This window comes from Vombatus ursinus, unplaced genomic scaffold (assembly GCF_900497805.2).
Source record: "Vombatus ursinus unplaced genomic scaffold, bare-nosed wombat genome assembly UNPS02014798.1, whole genome shotgun sequence".
Classification (NCBI taxonomy): Eukaryota; Metazoa; Chordata; class Mammalia; order Diprotodontia; family Vombatidae; genus Vombatus; species Vombatus ursinus.
The window spans coordinates 62,029,128-62,047,437 of NW_020954576.1; the positions used below are offsets into that span (position 1 = coordinate 62,029,128).

Sequence of the window (18,310 nt, forward strand, 5' to 3'; positions counted from 1 at the left end):
TCTATCTATCTATCTATCTATCTATCTATCTATCTATCTATCTATCTTTCTATTTATCATCTATCTAAATCTACCCTGTGGCTTATCAGAGAGCCAATGTGTGGTGAAGGTGGCAGCTTTCTGGTAAGCCTTATCTCTTAGCTTGCTTCTTTTTGCTGCTACATGATATCAACACAAGATATTTGTCTTTTCCCCCAGTTCCCTTTTAGCTGAGGTAACTGGATCTAGCTTTTTTTTTTCTATCTTATCACAAACCTAGCTTTGCAGGCTATACCCTTTTGCTATGCCTATTTTGGTACTGACACAAAAATTTCCCACTGGGTTAGAAGGAGATTAGACTAGAGTTAGAATCTACAAAGACGGTGGGGGGATGAGCAAGAGGAAGGTGAATGAGCAGAAAATAAGGTGACGTGGAGATGGGACTGATGATGGCGGTCATAATAATAATCCACAGAGTTTCCAACTTACAAATATGTTTTGTTTTTTAAAAGTTCTGTAAGCTAATTGGAACTTAAAACACATGTTTCCATAGAAACAATGTCATAAATGGTGGTTAGGCTCCCAGTCACCAACAGTATTTATAACAATTTCCCATAAAAGTTTATTCAACGTAAGTCAATTGTCATAATGGGCCCCAAAGAGCCCAGAAATTGCTTTAGCTAGCAAATAACTTGGTTTGCTTGCCAAGAGCAGTGATATGGCAGTCAAGGGCAACAAAAGTTTAGAAAATAAACTCATTTGTAATAGCCTATGAAGAAGAGTGATGGAACAATACAAGCAGTATCACCTTGTAAACCAGGACAAGCACTAGAGGGAAAACTAAGCTTAAACAAAGTTTGGTGAGAGCCTCAACTAAGCAAAGTCCTCCTAGGGCATTTAAGGATGAACCTGGGAAGAAGACAACAAACAGAAGAAAGATAGAAAAGATTTGTAAAGATTTTTTAAAAAAAATATTTTCACCATCAAAGACAGTGGGCCCTCCACATTTGGCATCTAATATCACAGTCCCAGATGTGCTACCTGAGAAAGTGCTCCAAAAAAGAAATATGGGAAAAGCAGCTGGACTAGATGAAGTATATGTAGAACAAGTCTGTCTTGGAAGCAGTACAACTTTAAGGCCACTGAGGGATTGATTCTGAAGGTATATGAAAGACTGGAGAATATCAAAGGCATAGGAAAAAAAAAATCTTGTATTTCATTATTACCCCCCACCAAAAAAAGGCAAGCAGAAGGATATCCATAACTAACAGGCCATATGCATATTTAGGGGTTATATGGGCCTTTGAAGACTAACTGAAACCTAGTCACCATTTATAAAATTGTTTCTATGGTAAAATAAAATCCAATTTGGAACTTAAACCAAATTCTTTTCCCCTTCTCTCAGAATTTGCCTTCCTCCCTTTACCCCCTGCAATCATTTAATGTGAAGTGAATCTACCCAAGCCAGGAGCACAGTGCTGACTGCTCTTTCAAATGTACGAGACATTGATCCATCAGGTGTTTGGGAGTCAGAAAGTTCCTGTAATGATATCTTGAATTTCTATAGACCTTTAAGTCTTCCCAAGCACTTTCATAATTATTTCATTCGATTAAATCTTTATGGTAACCTTAAGAGGCAAGTAGCAAGACCACCACCCTTTATGGATAAAGAAAATTAGACATAGAGCAGCCATATGAGTTGACAGAGACATGACTAGAAGCCAGGTTCTTTAATTCTTAGCCAATGCTCTTTCTACCAAAAATAGAAAAGGACAGTTAAGAAGAAAAAGCCTAAGTGTTTATGGATATTGAAGGTGATAAAAAATTGATAGGAATACATTATAAGTGGCTTGTGGAAGTCCAAGTCTCTAGAAAGACACTAGCATTCAGTAAAATGTATGTATGTATGTATGTATGTATGTATGTGCATAAAGTGTATATGTATAATTGTACATGCATCTGTTGTATAATATAGGTATACAATATTATATAATATATAAATGATATATGCATATTTTATTATATATACAATATGTGATAACATAAATATTAATATATACTAAATAACATATACTATACATAATAAATTATATATAATTATATTTCTATCTATGCTGTTTAAACAGGATAAGAAAGGAAGCATGGCACTGGAAATTTCAGACTGCCCCATAGTCAAGAAGATCTACATTCAAATCTCACCACTGATTTTTTCCTAGCTATGTGACCACAGACAAGACACTTATTTTCATTAAACCTCCATTTCCTCATCTGTAAAAGGAGGATAATAATGCCCATAATACCTGTCTTTCAGGGTTGTTGTGAAGATTAAATGTAGTAGTATAAAGTGCTTTGCAAACCTTGAGGCTCTATCTAGAAGTCACGTATTAAGATGTGTGGAAAGACCAGTAAAGTCTTTGGCAGATTGTTGAGTTTTATGTTGAGCTAGTATATGAATATTTATCTGCAAGGCTGAATTAAGTTACAAATGGAAATATACACAGTAAAAGGCATGTTGATAGAGCCCATGCCAGCTTACATATAAATAAGATGTTCTAAATTTGTATAGGCAATTTAACTCCATAATATGGAATTATGAAGTTAACTTAGAAAATAAATTACTGAGTTTAGAAGAGTGAGTTCAAAAACTGAATTTAAAAAAGGTAAGTTTATTTTCTTAACTTGGTTAACCCAAGAATAATGTTAGAGGTCCTCTTAATCAAATATTCATATCAATGCTGTGGAAGCAAACAACCTGAAACAAAGTTGGTAATGGCTGAACAATCTGTAGATTATGAATATCATGAAATATCACTGCACTATATCAAATGATGCATATGAAGAATCCAGAGAAATAGAAATATTTGTATGAAACGATGTAGAGTGAAAAAGCATTGCTAAGATATACATATTAATAATAGGTATATAGATAGATTATCTACAGAATGACTAAAACAATGTAAACAATAACAACACTAATATAGAGTTGAACTCTGATGAATTGTAATAAGTAATCTCCCTTCTTTCAGTAGGGAGATGGAGATCTACCTTCTTAAATATATATGGTTGCCATGTTGATTGACCTTGAAATGTTTTTCTTTTTACAATGTAAGTTTCAATAGGGACTGAGGCATTAAGGAGAAATGAATGTGGTATAAAAATAAATGATGAAAATAGACTTAATATGAGGACCAAAGACCCACTCCAATTGATATAAACACAGAGATCCCTAACTTCTTAGTTGAGTCAATCAATCAGAAGTATAAACTACATTGAATAAGTTCTTCATCTCTTTGAGAGGAATGAAATGCCTTCATGATTGGATGAAAACAGAAGAGCCACCAAAGAAGTTTTGTGATTGGTTAAAGAGAATCAGACTTGTCCTGGGTAGCAATGGATGATAGAGTAAGATGGTTCAGATACCGGAAGATTAACAATGAAATAGTTAATCTTCAAGAGTTTCCAGGCTCAGAAGCAACTGCAGGAGGCAGACCCTTGCATTTCTCCTGGAGAGATGCAGCAAAGAAGGGGAGATTGAACCCAGAGGGAATGTTACCCTACCCTACCCACTGACATGTCCTCAGAGAGATTGGACCAGTAGGAGACAATGCATCTAGCTGGGAGATGAGATATTCACCAAGAACAGACAAGCAGCTTCAGGACTCTACAAGAGAGAACCCAGTATAGGACTTTATTGAAGAGTAACTTAATGAAGACTCAACAAAGGGAGAAAAAGACTTCCGGTAACTTGGAGCTATAGGTTACCCCTTTGATACATATGCATGCAACACATGTGATTTACCATCTTCATACTTCAAGATTGAACCCACTTTTCCCATAGACTTATGTGTATTTGTGGGAGAATGTGCTACAGAGCTTGGGGGGGGATGTTTTTGTACAACTTTTCTTATCATACTACATGAGTAAATATTCATTCTTAAAAGTTGATAATCATCAGGGAGCACAGATAGGGGCTTTTCAGTGGCAATGCTAGAAGGAAGGAAAGAAACAAGCATACATTAAGCGCCTACTATCTGTTGATCATTTAACAAATTTATCGCATTTGATCCTTACAATTACCCTGGGAAGTAGATGCTATAATTATCTCCATTTTGTAGTTGAGGAAACTGGGGTAAGCAGAGATTAAGTGATTTGCTCAGGGTCACACAGGTAATATCTGAGGCTGGATTTGAACTCAGGTCTTCCTGATTGTTGGCCCAGCCCACTATCTACCATGCCACCTAGTTGCTTCAACTCCTCAATTCCTCAGGGTTACTTCTAGGATCATGAGGGAAGAAGTAATAGCTGTACTCTTAGTATTCCAACCTGCCACTGGGAGTGGGAGTTGGTAAAGTGGTGCCAGAAAAGTACTACATTGGAAAATGTTTTTTAAATTTTTCTTTCATTCGTTCATTCAATTACAAATATTTATTAAGAAATCATGCTGCATAAGACATTGGTGCTAAGTGGTAGAGGCAGATACAAAAACCAATCAAATTGGTGCAGTGGATACAGCACCGGCCCTGGATTCAGGAGGAGCTGAGTTCAAATCCAGCCTCAGACACATAACATGTATTAGCTGTGTGACCCTGGGCAAGTCACTTAACCCCATTGCCCCCCCCCCAAAAATCAATCAAATATAATCACTGCTTTCAAGAAGTAGGTATTCTTAGAGGTAGAAAATATACAAAAATTATAATTCAGAATAGAATATAAATACATAAAATTATACAATACATATATACATATAGGCATAAGCATACACACATAAACACATATGTATGTATATACATATATACACATACATATATGTACATGCATGTGTGTATATATATCTATATCTCTCTACATGTATATCTCTCTCTATATAATATCTATATAATCAAGCAGTTCATAAATTTGGGTATTCCTTCCAAATATGTAAATCAGAACTCATCTGTGTCTGCTTGTCCTACGAAACTCCTATCCATGTCCTTCCACAAGCTCATCACATGTGACCACCACATGTACTAGGAACCTTCCTCATGTTCTTGTAGAGACACCAGTGGAGAACATTGGCAATCCTTTCCTTTCCCCACTCATCTACCTTTCAATTGCAGATTTCTCTAACAACGTCCTTTACACTCCTTTTCTGCAGAAGTCTTTGTTTTTGATGCCTTGCAGACTAATCACATTCACCATATACCCCTCCATTGTGCTTTGGATGATTCTCTACTTCAATTCTCTCTCACACACATAAGTAATACACATACGTGTTTATCTATATCCACCTAGGATCATCAGACTAGAGCTAGAAGAGTACTGAGAGGTCATCTACTTTTTACAGATGAAAAAACTGAGGCCAAGGAAGGTTGAGTGACTTGCCCAATTTCATCCTGTTAATAAGTGTTGAGGTGGGATTGGACAGTCCAGAGCCAGTGCTCTTTCCACTATACTAATATACTGACCACTTTTACCCCCTCCCCCAATATACTTTTTAAAAAATGGGTACATGTGAACATGAGAATGGCTTTCCAAAATGATCATGCCTATAAAATTTATTTTCTAACTAAAATAGATTTTATTGTCAGCTGTCACCTGCAAGTGCACACACATATCAGCACCAGCAGGAGCAAGTTCAGAAGAGAGAAACCAGAACAATTAAGGAACTTGAATGTCTGAGGTTTGACTTCATTTAACCATTGAATTTACTGGGGATATTTAGCCTGGAGAAAAGAAACATTAACAGTCTTCAAGTATTTAAAACATAATCAATCAGTCTATGTTTGTTTATTAAGCACCTATTATGTCCCTGGCACTGTGCTAATCACCGGGGATACAAAAAGTGGCAAAAGAAAGTCCTTGCCCTCACATATCTTACAATCTAATGGAGGAGACAACATGCAAATAAATATATACAAAGCAAGCCATACACAGGATAAATAGGAAATAATGATGTAGTGGTACCTCATCAAACTGAACAGGAAACTGTAGATGCTGTCTGACCAGAATGGACAGTAGGTCTTTAACAGCTCTCATTCTTGGCATTATGCTTCGTTAATGCAGCCCAAGATCGTATTAGGTTTTTTGACTGCCATGTTATACTGTTGACTTATCTTGAGACTGCAATCCACCAAAACCACCAGTATTTTCCCCCTAGAATTGTAATCTAGCTAGACCTCTCCCCTTTTTGTATTTGTGTAGTTGATTTTTTTTTAACTCAAGTAAAGGACTTTACATATATCATTATTAAATTTCAACTTATTGGATTTGGCCCATTGTTCTAGCCTAAGCTATAAGTATTGGTTTATTTCTCCCTTGAGTCAGCCTTTTAAATAAACAGGGAGGCAAATGCCTAAAGGCTAAAAAAATACTGGTCAGGCAGGTAAAGTGCTGATCTAGCAAAAATGATACATGCTTTAATTTACTTTCTTAGGATTCAGTGGGGAGTGGGTTGATTATTTATTTTTGGTCTATTGTATCATATTTTTACATTCAAAAAGGCATGGTGTTGTGATATCACACTACACTGAAGTATATTTATCAAAAAGTAGGTAGGAGGGATATGGGGGTGGGGCACTGCCTCTAATGTAGGAATTGGTTGATGAATTGGTTTGTTTTGAAGAACAGGGTTTTTAAAAATCATTTTATTCTTTGTTTTAAGGGATGGTTCTTTGGGTGGGAAATAGAAAGAGAAAACATAGGTAGTGTGAAAACTAAAACATAAGGTACCAATAAAATTGAAAAATAAAAAAGTAAGACAAAAAACGGTAACAACAACAACAACGACAAAAGGACACAGAAGGGGAAGTAAACCAGTTGCCTTCTGCCTTTCCAGTCTTCTTACACCTTAATCCCCTACACCTACTCTTCAATCCATTGACATGCTGGCTATTCCTGGCTATTCCAAAAGTAAGACACTACATCATTCAGCTCTGAGCATTTTTTTTGGCTATCCCCCATTCCTTAAATGCCCTCCCTCTTCTACTCAGGCTAAGGACCTCCCTGCCTTTCTTTAAGTCCCAACTAAAATCACACCTTCTATGGGATGCCTTGCTTTCCCTCTATTAATTATCTCCCATTTATCCTATACATAGCTTCTTTTGTATATATTTGCTTCTATGTTGTCTCTCCCATTAGATTATAAGCTCCTTGAGGGCAGGGACTGTCTTTTACCTCTTTTTATATCCCCTGCACTTAGCACAGTGGCTGGCACATAGCAGATATTAGATAAATGTTTATTTATTGATTGATTGATTATTTTTAGTGTAGGGGAGGAAGGGTGGGTGTGATCAAGGGAACCAATGATCAGATCATCAGTCAATATGATGAAATGACAGGGTGTATGACGTATGTGAGGGGCAGTGCCTTCCCCCCTGTAGTGTAGAATTATCACTGACATTTTGCTGATAGGACACAGATGACTAGCTGACTGAGATTTCAGAAGGCAGACTTGCTAGAAGAGTTTTCTCTCTGAATAATCTCTAAAATCCAGATCTCTTCAAAGTTATTTTCAACTTTGTGTTATTATGCTTTTTGTACAGTATTCTACTGTATTGTACAATACTTATACAGTATTGCTGACTGTCTCTTGTAGTATAGTTTTGGGCTTCATTTCCAAATAATTTGAGTCTGAGAAGACAGGGTCTATCGGGGCCATGGAAGTAGGAGAAAGCTTTGATTGTCTCATCAGAAATATCTGCCAGAAATCTCTGTTTCAGTCTACTACAGTACAAAGTATAATGGCTAGAACCTTTCCTCACCAAGGTAAGCTGACATCTATTTACCCATAACCATCACAGCTAGATAACAAAAGCAAGGCAGAGAAAGTGAATTCCAGAGGATATTGGACTGGTCATGATGGAAGAAGGACCCTAGATTTTAAACTTAAACTGTGCCTCTTAAGCCACGAGTGGTTTTCCTACTGGCCACTTGCAAATTAAAATGACTAATTTTAGTATTAAAATATTACATGTTACTAGACTGCACAGGAAAAGCAGCAGTCAAGTGGCTCTTCAGTTGATGGTGCTTGTAAATGTTGCTATAGAATCATAACTGTGAGTATTTCTGTTTGAAACTATTTCCATTGCAGGGGGGAAGGTGGGGGGAGAGATGCAGAGACAGAAAATGAGACACAGAAGAAGAGACAGACAGACAGAGATAGTGACACAGAGACATAATCACAGACAAAGATAGAGATGAGACAGAAAGACAGACACAGAGACACAGAGAGAATAGACTTGGGTTCAAATTCCATCCCTGTTGTTTACTACCCTATGTGACCTCGGGCAACTTGCTTAACATCCACAGACCTTAGTTTCCTCATCTGCAAAATGAGAGAGTTGAAATAGATGGTTTCTGAGGTCTCTTCTAGCTCGAGCGCTATTACACTAGAAAGGGAGGGAAGGGCAGAGAAGCAAACAACATGCACAGATATTGTATCTATCAGACATATGAAAGTGCTAGTCTGTAGCTCATGAGGCAGGTTAAGGTTAAGGTTGGAGGTATAGATTTTGGTATTCAGTTATAGAGGTGATAGATAAAGCTGTAGGAGTAGATTAATTCACCAAGAGAGGAAGTGTAGACAAGAGAGACAAGGGCAGAACCTTGGAAAACTCCTAGAATTAAGGGATGGAGATACACACACATATTAAAGCAAACTTGTAAGGCTAGATTTTCAAGATCTAGTTCTGCTCTTCACTATATCTCTATCAACCTCTAGGAAATTGAGATTTTGTAAGAAAAAGCATGTTGGGCACAATTCTCATATTGCTAAGGATCATTAGTTTGCTATAGGCAGTGTATGGGCAGTTCTGGTAATCATTCACCAGCAAGGACAAACCAATATATGTATATCTACTGAAAGGCAACATGGGTAGTGAATAGTGATAGAGATAGATGGTAGATAGATAGATTTATTAAGCACCTATTACATATTCAAACTTGGGTTAAGAACTGGTGATATAAATACAAGCAAGACAGATCCTACTCACAAGGAATTTGTATTCTTATAGGGAAAACTGAGGTAGGCATAGTTATCTAGTAGATAACTGACCTCAGTTCTATCTAGTAGACCTGACCTCAGCTTGCTCCACTCCTCACTCTCACTGGTTCAAATTGAGGTGTGTACAGGCCTTGCCTATATTGAGTGAAAAGAGTGAAAAGGACACTCCAGAAGTAGGCTGAGGTCATGTCCAAGCTTTGCTCCTGGCTAGCTGCATGGTTTCAGAAAAGTCACTTAAACCTCTCTGGGTCTCAATTTCCCTAGATGTAAAATAAATGGGGATTAGACCAGATAATTTCTAAGTTTCAATATTCCTCAATTCTATGAGGAAATTTATAGATTATTTTAGTATAGCCTTCCTGTTAAACTATGGTTAACTGGATTGAATTTCAACTAGATAACTCTTGAAGGGATTCCAATAAAACACTTAAAAAAAAGAGCAAGAAATCAAGGTGAGGAAGGGGAGGAGGAGGAGTATGGGACATGGAAAATGACCAAACTGTAGAAATAGGTTCTGAACATTGCAGAATTAATATAGTTGAATCTGTGTAGTTCCAAAGTATTGAACCTGAACATAACCCTGTTTGGAGTTATCTGTCTGATTTGTTAAGTTTACCACACTGGGCCAGATTGGAGGCTTTTTGTAAAATGATAATGTTGGGAATTAAGAGAAAAATATGGCCAAGAGAGAAACCAGGAAGTTTCCTGAGCTCTTCCCAGTTTCACTCAGAAAAAAAGTTAAATCAAGTCTGCAAATGGATACTGGGGTTGTAGAACCCACAAAAAGATGGAGTGAAACAGTTTTCCAGCTTAATATAACTTAGAATAACTTCAGGAAAGGTGTGTCTCACTTGGGTAAAACGGGAGTGCCGCCCAATGCAGACTGTCTGTGGGCAAGCCAGTGGGAAGCTCTTAGCCACAGCACAGATCACCAACTGAGGCCCCTTGATTCTGGCTCAGCAGGCCAGCTGTGAGGCCTCCAGCCCCATTACAGAAGGCAAATTGTGAGCCCCAGAACCCTGGCCCAACAGGTGCGACTAAGCCGGGCCACCCAGTACAGTGGGCAAGCCCTAAGCACCTGAGGCCCTGGCATGGAAAGCCAGTGACCAGGCCCCTGGTCCCTAGAATAAGAAGCTTGGGACAGTGCCCCCTGTACCCCAGGAGGAAAACTATCAGCATAATTGACCATATCAATAATAAAACCAACAGAAAACATATGATTATCTCAACAGATGCAGAAAAAGATTTTGGCAAAATACAGCACCCATTCCTAATAAAAACACTAGAGAGCATAGAAATAAATGGAGTTTTCCTTAAAATGATAAACAGTATCTATCTAAAATCATCAGCAAGCACTTTATGTAATGGGAAAAAGCTAGAAGCATTCTCAGTAAGATCAGGAGTGAAACAAGAATGCCTATTATCACCACTATTATTCAATAATCTACTAGAAATGCTAGCTTTAGAAAGAAGAGAAGAAAAAGAAACTGAAGGAATTAGCATAGACAACGAAGAAACAAAACTATTCCTCTTTGCAGATGATATGATGATATACTTAGAGAATTCTAGAGAATCAACTAAAAAACTACTTGAAACAATGAACAACTTTAGCAAAGTCTCAGGTTATAAAATAAACCCACACAAATCATCAGCATTTCTCAATGTAACCAACAAGGCCCAGTAGTAAGAGATAGAAAGAGAAATTCCATTTAAAATAATTGTAGACAATACAAAATACTTGGGAGGCTATCTGCCAAAACAAACCCAGGACCTATACGAACACAATTACAAAATACTTTTCACACAAATAAAGACAGATCTAAACAACTGGAAAAATATCAATTTCTCATGAATAGGCCAAGATAATACAAAAATAACAATTCTGCTTAAATTAATGTACTTATTCAGTGCCATGCCAATCAAACTACCAAAAATTATTTTATAGAGCTAGAAAAAATAATAAAGTTCATCTGGAAGAACAAAAGATCAAGAATATCAAGGGAATTAATGAAAAATGATGCAAAAGAAGGTAGCCTCACTGTAGCAGATCTAAAACTATATTATAAAGCAGCAATCATCAAAACTATTTGGTACTGGCTAAGAAATAGAGTGGTGTATCAGTGAAATAGATTAGGTACACAAGACACAGTAGTAAATGATATAGTAGTCTACTGTTTGATAAACCCAAATCTAGATTCTGGGATAAGAACTCACTATTTGAAAAAAAAAAACTGCTGGGAAAACTGGAAAATGGTATGGCAGAAACTAGGCATAGACCAACATCTCACACCCTATATTAAGATAAAGTTGAAATGGATACATGACATAAGGAATGATACCATAAGCAAATTAAGAGAGCAAGGAATAGTTTATCTGTCAGATTTAAGGAGAAGGGAAGAATTTATGACCAAACAAGAGATAGAGAGCATCACGAAATGTAAAATAGATACTTTTGATTGCATTAAATTAAAAGACTTTTGCAGAAATAAAACCAATGCAACCAAGATTAGAAGGAAAGCAGAAAGCTGGGAAACAATCTTTACAACAAATATTTCTGATAAATAACTGATTTCTAAAATATAGAGAGAACTGAGTCAAATTTATAAGAATACAAGTCATTTCCCAATTAATAAATGGTAAAAGGATGTTAACAGGCAGTTTTCAGATGAAGAAATTAAAGTTATTTATAACCACATGAAAAAATGCCCTAAATCACTATTGATTAGAGAAATGCCAATCAAAACCTTTGAGGTACCACCTTACACTTATCAGATTGGCTAATCTGACAAAAAGGGAAAATGACAAACATTCGAGAAGATGTGGGAAAACTGGCACACTAATGCATTGTTGGTGAAGTTGTGAACTGATCTAACCATTCTGGAGAGAAGTTTGGAACTATGCATACCCTTTGTTTCAGCAATACCACTACTAGGTCTGTATCCTAAAGAGATCATAAAAAAGGTAAAAAGGACTCACATGCACAAAATATTTACAGCAGCTCTTTTTGTGGTGGCAAAGAATTAGAAACTAAAGGGATGTCCATCAATTGGAGAATGGCTAAAAAATTGTGGTATATGAATGTAATGGAATACTGTTTTTCTATAAGAAAGGATGAGCAGGGGGATTTCAGAAAAACCTAGAAAGACTTACACGAACTGATGCTGAGTGAAGTGAACAGAACCAGGAGAACGTTGTACACAGTAGCAGCAACATTGTGCAATGATCAAGTATAACAGACTTAGCTCTTCTTAGCAAAACAATAATCCAAGACAATTCCAAATGACTAATGATGGAAAATGCTAATCACATCCAGAGAAAGAACTATGGAGTCTGAATGCACATCAAAGCATACTATTTTCACTTTTTCTGGTTTTTTGTTTTTTCTTTCTTGTGATTTTTCGCTTTTGTTCTGATTCTTCTTTCATGACATGACTAATGTGGAAATATGTTTAGCATGATTGTACATCTATAACCTATATAAGATTGCTTGTTTTGGGGAGGGGAGGAGGGAAGAAAGAGAAGGAGAAAAATTTGGAACTCAAAATCTTACAAAAATGAATGGTAAAAAAGATTTTTATATGTAATTGGAAAAAATAAAATATTAATAAGCAGAAAAAAGAGAGTAATGCATTGTTCTTCAGTCATTTTTCAGTTGTGTCTGACTCTTTGTGACCTCATTTGATGTTTTCTTGGCAAAGATATTGAGTGATTTGTCATTTCCTTCTCCAGTTCATTTTACAGATAAGGAAACTGAGGCAAACAGGGTTAAGTGACTTGCCCAGGGTCACACAGCTGGTAAATGTCTGAGGCCAGATTTGAACTCATGAAGATAAAGTCTTCTGAATTCAGGCCCAACATTTTATCTACTGTACCACCTAGATGCCTGAAAAAGTACATTATTCATGCAAAACCAATCTTTATTTTAGCCCAGATTCATAAGTCTGCACAGGTCTCCAGACTTTTCTAAGGCTGTACCGCACAGGTGCCATCAACAAAATGTTCACACAGACATATGTGCATTTGAATCTTGAAACAATGGATAACAATCTGTAGAGTTAGAAGTTACCTTAGAGATCATCTATCCACCTTCCTCATTTTCCTGGTCAGGAAACTGAAATTCTGAGAACCTCAAGGCTATATAGGGTATAAATAACAGAGCCAAGGTTTTAGTCTAGGACCTTTTCCTCTTCCAAGCCTAGCATTCTTTCTTCTAAACCATACAACTTTTCTATACTAAGAATGAGGTGAACGTCAAGAGTTGAGGTGCAAAGGAACATTAGCTAATTCTAATCTAATTCTAAACTCAATTTAATCAAAGACATCCAAAGGCAGCCCAATGTATTTCAATCTCTTCTCTAGACTGTCAACAACCATTGTCCAACTCCCACCATACACCTCAGGCAAGATGCCTAAGAGGAGGAGAAAAACTCAAAATCAGCCCAGCAAAGCAAATGACCCAAATCTCTGCTACCCACTTCCATATGAAGAAAAGATCAAATAAGAAATGCCAAGAAACAAAACATCCATTAAAAGATTTTAAAAGTATATTTCCCAAGGTAAGAAAATTATTAAGAGAGCTAGAGGAAGGCTCTTAGGGCAGTTAGGTGTACCCACTATGGAGGATTTATGGGAGGATAGGCATGTATAAGTTGTGATCTCCACTAGTGAAAGGTGTAAGTACCCATATTGAGGAGATAAATAATCCATTGATATATGGAAGTAATAATAATAATTCACATTTATAAAGCTTTTTAGAATTTACAGAGTGTTTTACATATGTTATCTTAGTTAATCTATATAACAACCCTTTCATATGGGTGATATGATTATTACTAGTTTACAGATTAGGCAATTGAGGCTGAGAGAGATTAAATGAAAATAACAGTTAACATTTATGTAGCATCTACTATGTGCTAGGCACTGTGCTAAGTGTTTTACAAGTACTTTCTTATTTGCTCCTCATAACAATCCTGGAAGGCAGGCACTTTTATCACCCCCTTTTTACAGATGAGGAAACTGAGGCAAATAGAAGTCAAGTGACTCGCCCAGGGTCACACAATTAGTAAGTGTCTGAGGCAGGATTTGAACTCAGGTCTTCCTGATTCCAAGTCCAGCACTCTAACCACTGAATCATCTTGATATCTTCCTGATTTCCCATAAACAGAGAAGGAGTTAAATTGTTGAAATGGAAACAGTAGGAACCAGTTAGTATTTAGGCAGGGCACTTCTGGTTGTATGGAAAAAAGACTTTTCCTCAAATAGGCTATGATGTATCTTTTTTCTTTCGGATGTGACAGTAGCTACATACTCAATGAACTTCCTACTTCCTTCAATTCATTTGTTCCTCTGGCTCCTTTTCAAACCCTTTTCAAATCCTTTTCAAACAGTTACCGTCTGAAAGAAATGCTCTCATTTCCTGCCCAGTTACTTTGATTTTCCTCTTCTCTTCTGGTGCTGTATGTACTTCCCTCTACCAGCTCTTCTATTTTTATCCTTCCTCTCATTCCACTTGACTGGGTCCAAACACGCTGGTGATAAATGGTGCTGTGCCTCACACCTTCTATAAAAACATCTCACTTCTCTAGTGCTCTAAGGTTGTTTTTTACTTTATTATTATCTTTTAATTTTCTAGCACCTTTACTTTCCTTCCATATCCAGAGAGTCATTCATCCTTTGAAATTAATAACAGGGGTCTTTTTGACCAAACTAACCAACATATTAACCAAGCCAGGCAATGTGCAACAATTCATACAAGTAGCCCCCCACACTCCCACCTCTGCAAAGAAGGGAGAGAGGTGTGTTTTCTCATTCTTCTCCAGAACCAAGCTCAGCAGGCAGAATTACACATCATTCAGTTTTGTTCTTTTTCTTTCCATTTACACCATGTTGTATTCATTACATTTTATTCATTATACATATTGTATTCTTGGTTATGATTATTCATAACCATAACATTCATTCTGTACCATTCCTCATGTTTTTTCTGAATTATTTATATTCATAATTTCTTATAGTGCAATAATATTCCATTACATTTGTATAATATGTTCTTTCTTTAGTTCTTTGCTGATTAAAAAAAATAATTCTGTGAATATTTTAGTGTATGCGGGACCTTTCTTTTTGTCTTGGCTTTTTCGGGGTACACACCTAGCACCAGGATCTCTGGACCAAGCAATATGGTTGCATCACTTAAATTTTTAGCATAATTCCAAATTGCTATCTTGAAAGGTTGGATTATTCCAAAGTCCGCCTGGAAATATATGAGTGCAACCTTTCCATAGTCACTCCAATACTGATCATTTCCATCTACTGTCGTATTGTTGGCTATAAAATAAAGAGTAGTTTTGTTTTGCATTTTTCTTATTATTAGTCATTTGGAGTAATCTTTCATATTGTTGTCAAGAGTATGCAATTCTTCTGAGAAGTTTATTTACATCCTTTGAATATATATATATATGTATGTATATACACACACACACACACACACACACACACACACACACACACACACATATATATATATATGTCCATTGAGGAATGGTATTAAATATTTGTTTTGGCTTCCTATACATCTTGGATGGTGGAGCCTTATCAAAGTCATTTTATGTGGATATTTTTCATGTTGATTTTGTTTATGCAAAAGCACTTCAAGTTTATGAAACTGAACTTCTCTATTTTATTTCTTATGGCTGCCTCTTGTGAAAGGTACCTATTTGATCTAGATAACTATTTTATTTAAGGTTTGCAAAGTGTTTTTTTTTTACAAATAGCATCTAGTTTGCTCCTCACAACAATCCTGAGAGGTAGGTGTTATTATCATCACCATTTTATAGGTGGGAAAATTGAGGTACTTCTTCTTGTTATTGGCTTAGTGAAGTAGAATCTCAACTCCCTTAAATCCTATGATCCCATGATCCACAGAGTATAGATGATATAGAGTTCTGTTGTTCAGTCATTTTTCAGTATTGTCTTCGTGACCCTATTTGGCATTTTCTTGGCAAAGATCCCGGTGTGGTTTGCCATTTCCTTCTCCAACTCATTTTACAGATGAAGAAAATGAGGCAAACAAGATTAAGTGACTTGCCTAGGGCACACAGCTAGAAAGTATCTGAGGTCAGTATTTTGTGAATATGAATATTTGAATTCAGGAAGCTGAGTTTTACTGGCTCCAGGCCTGACACTATCCATTCCTCCACTTAGCTTTCTATACTCACTGTAGAGCTTACCAAAGAACTTATTTAAAAATCTGAATCACAGTAGGTGAAATGTTTTAAAAGAGACATTACTTTCTGAGCCTGCTCTACTATTAACTGGTTAAGCAGCTGTAGACACATAACTTCTCTGTACCTCAGATTCCTCATCCATAAGATAGAAATGATGATAATAACAGAACTGCTTACTTCATAGAGTTATGAGGATCAGATGAGATTAGAGGTAAAAGCATTTTGAAAACTAACAGGATCCCTACTTCTACCAGGTATACCTATTGCTATTATTTCAGTTTTCAGGGCAATTCTGAAAGTTCTCCATCCTATGCTAGATCTTAATTTGGAACTTTCACAAAGATTTTCCTTTTACGTGACAACAACCTGGCCATGAACACTGACAAATTAATCTTGCTTATTCCAGGTGTTGGGAAAAGCAGCCCAAGAAACTTGAGCCCATGGACACAGAAGGTATATAGCCTGTTTCCCCTGTTGCAATCTGTCTCTAGAGAATGGAAAGACAGCAGAATAGAAAGCTTCTGGAACTACAACATGTTCCCAAACACACCTTTCAGACAAAGCCTATTCTCCAAGTTACATATGAATGGAATGGATGGCTTTTTAAATGCCTTCTATCCAAGTCCCAACGCACAAATTAATATTTTAAAGAAGAAACTCCATCTCATCACACTTGAAGCCTTCTTAAGTTTGACCAGAATATCTGGGGACAGGATAGTAAAACCATTCATTCCTTGGCTTGCAGCAAACCTGTCAGGTGAGCATGGCATCCTTAGGAGAAGCAAGACATGACTCACCTTTCACTTCCCGTTGATGATACTCTTTGTTTTTAAGAATAGGGTGTGAAATCCACATCCATGGATGATGTTTTCTGAGCTGAGGAAGCATGTAATGTGTTACAAACCCCACTGCACAGGCCAGGGCAAACAATATGAGGCCAAGGAATGGCTGAGATAAAAGAAAAAAAAACAAATTTATTATTTAGTTGGGGGGGAGGAGGACTGAATATTATTTAACCACTTCTGTCCTTTCCGTTTCCTTTTAGAGAACCACAGAGCCAAATCCAGTTCTTGTTCCATAGCTCAGAAGTTTTCTTCTACACCTCATGAAAATGATCTGTCAGCTGAGAGACATTAATAAGCTATAAATTCCCAAATATAGGGGTGGAAAAGCGGCCCACAGAGATACAAAAGCACATATGAATTCAGCTCCTTCGTGTGACTTTAAATTACTTCTGGCTTTGTTTGAAGGGAAAGTTAAGAGCAGGAAATAAGTCAGAATCATTTTTGTCATTGAACAGATTATGTTGTGGGGTTAGAGGGCGGAAAAGAAGGCATCTGCCTATGGGAAGTATCAGTCAGAAATTTCATCTAGAGAGTTTCACTTTTTGATTACTAGTATGTATATATGTTCTTTCTTCACCAAGACATGCCTCTAGTCATTTATAACCTAAACTCCTTGTGTACTTACATTCATTCTGTACCTACTATACTGGGGGTTCATTATTATACTTTTAAGGACAAGAATTCTAGTAGATGTGTGGTTTTCCCCTTAAGAAAGCCAGCCACAAAATTGGGGGTAGAGTAAGAATAAAAAAATGCTGAATCCAGGTGTAACTATTCTTGTTCTTTGGCTCCTGACATGGGTGCATCTGGGTATGAGGCCAAGGCCACCCATTTGAAGGGATGCTGGAGACACAGAGGAATATGGAATAAGTGGGCCAAATCAGGCAGAAATTGTGGAAGATACAACAGAGATAGAGAGTTCAAAAATGAGAACAAATGAATGTGTAAGGAATCACTTTCTTTGAGAACTGCCTTTGAGGTTGCTGTGCTTGCTCTACCAGTGATGTACAAGCTAAAATGAGTGCCAAGAGTCTTACATATGTATCTCAAGAGCCACCTGGACTGGAAGGGCAGTATCAGTGCCTTCCACATAGGGACAGAGAGGTCAGTGAGGAAAAGTGGAGGAGGAAGCACTGTCTTGGGTCCCAAGTGCCCTTGACTAGCTAGATATTGAACCTGCAGGAGGCCTTGAATGGAAAATAGTTGGACTTCATGTCATATCCCAGGAGGAATGGCTGATGGAAAGAACTAATTTCATGAATCTGAACTGTTCCTCGAAGTCT

General features: G+C 36.9%; 1 protein-coding gene across 1 annotated transcript in view; it reads right to left on the bottom strand.

Moving 5' to 3' along the window:
• LOC114049455 (pecanex-like protein 2) overlaps nt 1-18,310 on the bottom strand; it is a 369,169-nt gene that overhangs the window by 187,284 nt on the left and 163,575 nt on the right. The window contains exon 19 of the mRNA XM_027870706.1: nt 16,980-17,130. Within this exon, the coding sequence (XP_027726507.1) occupies nt 16,980-17,130 (151 nt within the window). The remainder of the gene's footprint in view (nt 1-16,979; nt 17,131-18,310) is intronic.